This window comes from Sinocyclocheilus rhinocerous, unplaced genomic scaffold, assembly GCF_001515625.1.
Source record: "Sinocyclocheilus rhinocerous isolate Xijiao unplaced genomic scaffold, SAMN03320098_v1.1 scaffold29931, whole genome shotgun sequence".
Taxonomy (NCBI): domain Eukaryota; kingdom Metazoa; phylum Chordata; class Actinopteri; order Cypriniformes; family Cyprinidae; genus Sinocyclocheilus; species Sinocyclocheilus rhinocerous.
In genome coordinates, this window is record NW_015634735.1 from 1140 (window position 1) to 4132 (window position 2993).

General features: G+C 40.5%; 1 protein-coding gene across 1 annotated transcript in view; it reads right to left on the bottom strand.

Annotated features, from left to right (window-relative positions):
* Positions 1-1385, bottom strand: part of LOC107745950 (uncharacterized) — a gene marked incomplete at its 3' end in the record, with an annotated part of 1889 nt that extends 504 nt beyond the window's left edge. Inside the window, exon 1 of the mRNA XM_016559982.1 lies at positions 435-1385. Within this exon, the coding sequence (XP_016415468.1) occupies positions 435-1385 (951 nt within the window). The remainder of the gene's footprint in view (positions 1-434) is intronic.
* Positions 1386-2993: the final 1608 nt, after the last annotated feature.

Below are 2993 nucleotides of genomic sequence, written 5' to 3' on the forward strand. Positions count from 1 at the left end.
GAAAATACAGAACATTATTATTTCTAAACTAAATTACACTGTGGTTAGATGCACCTGCATTGTGTGTGAGAAAAGATTAAATGGATACTTCACACAAAATAAGAAAATTAGCTCATCTTTTACACAGCCTTATATTGTCCCAGATATATATGAAATAATTAAAGTGACACAATGACATTGTGGGTTAGTATGGATTACAACTGATTAATTCATCAACTGTTGTTGTGTGTATTGTGTTCCCTTTGTGTGGTTTTTAAACGTCAACTTTGGTGGTCCTGTATACTTGCAATATATGGACACTGAGATTAACTATATTATATATGTTGTGTTCATCTAAAGAAAGTCATCTGGGAGAACATAAGGCTGTGTAAACGACACTGAACAATGGCATAACATAATAATAGAAAGATAAGTTATAACACTCTTAAACATACCTGATATTCTGTAAAAAGAGCAGGCCAGCGTTCCACCATCTGGCTTATGGCAGGCTCGGACTCCACCACCTCTTTTCTTCTAAGTGCAAATGTAAGGTCCATCTTCTCTTTCACAAGTCGTCCATTTGGTGTTCTTTTCTGCATTTCATCGACCAAGACCTTGCGTGTATCCTCAAGGCCTATCTGATCAAATCCGTCTGGAAAGTTGGGTAAGTAGTTGAGTTCGCCTTTCTTTGCTTTCTTTATATTTTTGTTAGCTGATTCTCCTGGGGTTGAATGCCCTCCACGCTTACCAGCATTTACCACAACATCAAGACATCCTGACTGTCTGCGCTTCGTCCTGTAATATTTCAAACTGTTCTTCCAACCACTACAGCGACTGGTTGAGCCTTTTTCCTGGGGACAGGGGTGCTTGTTGATCAGTGCAGCTGCAACGCTTTCAAATTGACCATTGTTTGGGTATGCTGTGAAGCCATACATGCTCTCTGCCAATCTTTCAAGAATCTCGTGTTTCAGATCTTTTGTTACTTTAAGGAGGGTTCCATCACTACAATACAGCAGATTTGCTTGCCTGAGTCTATACTTTACATCAACAGAGAAATCTGGAACATCAAATAGCTCTGGCCACTGTGCTTGTCGCTCCTGAGATGATTGCGAGAGGATCTCTGTACCTGCTGTACTGAGGTTGTCATCCAAGCTTTCTGCAGATGCTGAGACAGGAACCAGCTCAAGTATAGGTTTTTCTGGAAGATCTGCAATATCTGACAGATTGCATAGTTCATGATTAAATTCAGGATCTTTGTACTGGAAACTGAATCTGTAATCAAGCCCCAGCAATTCTTTAATATTGCTTATCAATTCCTCCACTGTAGCAGGCCTCCTATTCAGGGTGACCTTTCTTATATCTGCCTCGGTGATAATGACCCTCAATGTCATCTTCTGGTCTGCCATCTGCATCACAAAAAAAGCTTGTTAAAAATATGCATATCCTCATTTCAAATATGAAATTAATGAGCAAAATGAGGTATAGGGGAAGATTAATTTACATAAATATTTCTAACAGGTGTATTTAAGAAAAAGTTTGGCACCATCTATGAAATAAAAACCTGTTAAATGTGACCATTTAGGCTAGGAATGACTGCATCTGCCACACTTGTTGCTGTTTAACACAGAATATAGTGCCTGAGTGTCACTATTAAATTGTCTCCAAATCTGTATGCTGGAAGAGGGAAAACATCATTAAGCTCATTTGGTTCCACCACAGGCAGAGAGGGGTTAGTGCTGTCACAGAGCTCAAATGATCTGAAATGCTCATGATACCATGCAGTCATCTCTTTACAGACAAAGAGGATCTCAGAGTTGATTGCCACAATCTTTTTGATCTGCTTGAATTGAGGGAGGCCTGAACATGAACCAACAGAGAGCATCATATCAGCACAGTATCTTATTCCATCTAAAGAGACTGAAGATGCAACAAGAACTGATGCAAGCTGAGGAACTCTCTGGCAGAAAATTTGTTGGACATTCTCAGGGTAAGATGTAATCGATGAAGTAGTAACCCTGTCCATTTCAACTGCTGGCTTGAAAAATGAGCTTGAGTCTAAAAAGTAAGCCATCATTTTCTGATGCTTAACAGCCAGTGTAAGAGCTACATTTCTGAAATTGTGCGCATTACGAATGACTTGTTTAAAAAATTTATGCTTTCCCTCAAAGCGCATTGTCCAGACATCTGAAAGAGGACCAAATGCCTTAATCATCTCAGGGTAATGCTCAGTGAAGTGGTGTTTTGGGCGTAATCTGAAATCAGGAAATGTAGTTTGCAGTAGTTCCCTGTGTTCTGACACTTTGCAATCAAGAAAATGGATCGACTCTTCAGTGTGTTTTGTTGCTACCACCAATTCAACAATGTATTTGAGGAGCAACAGAATGTTCCATGCATTGTCTCCTTCAGGTACTTTATGGCCAATGAGAAGTGGGAGGAGTCGGATTAGAACCCAGTTCTCATGGCCATTTCCCCCTATTGTCCCTTTGGTAGAGAAACCATGGGCAATGGGCTGAGGCTGGTCTGTGGAGTCATTAAAGGCATATGGAAATGTCTTTATAGCATGGTTTAGTGTTTCCAAGCTGAAATATTTCTTAGAAATCAGGTCTGAAATGCAAAGAGATAACTCAACAGGAACAATACCTTCCAAAAGGTCATGCAGAATGTCAGGGGGGTACCCATGAACAACATGAAAGTGCTCCAGACTGCTTGTCAACACACATTCTCCTTTCACACTATACTGTTTAGCTAAAATAGGATCTTGTCGTACCTCCTGTACGTGCTGATTGTGACTTTCTTTAGTCCTGGATTCAAAGGTGCCTGAAGAGACTTGTATGTCTTGGATGTCACTCCTCGCTGCCAAGCAAAACCTGCAGAACTTGTCCACCACAAAGCTCTCAAAGAATCCTGCCAAAGAATGAGCAGCCAAGTTATCAGCAGCCACATATGACACTGTGCCTTTGATACAAGCTCCCAGCTTCTCAACATATATACCATGTTGCTCTAGACCCTTAAGA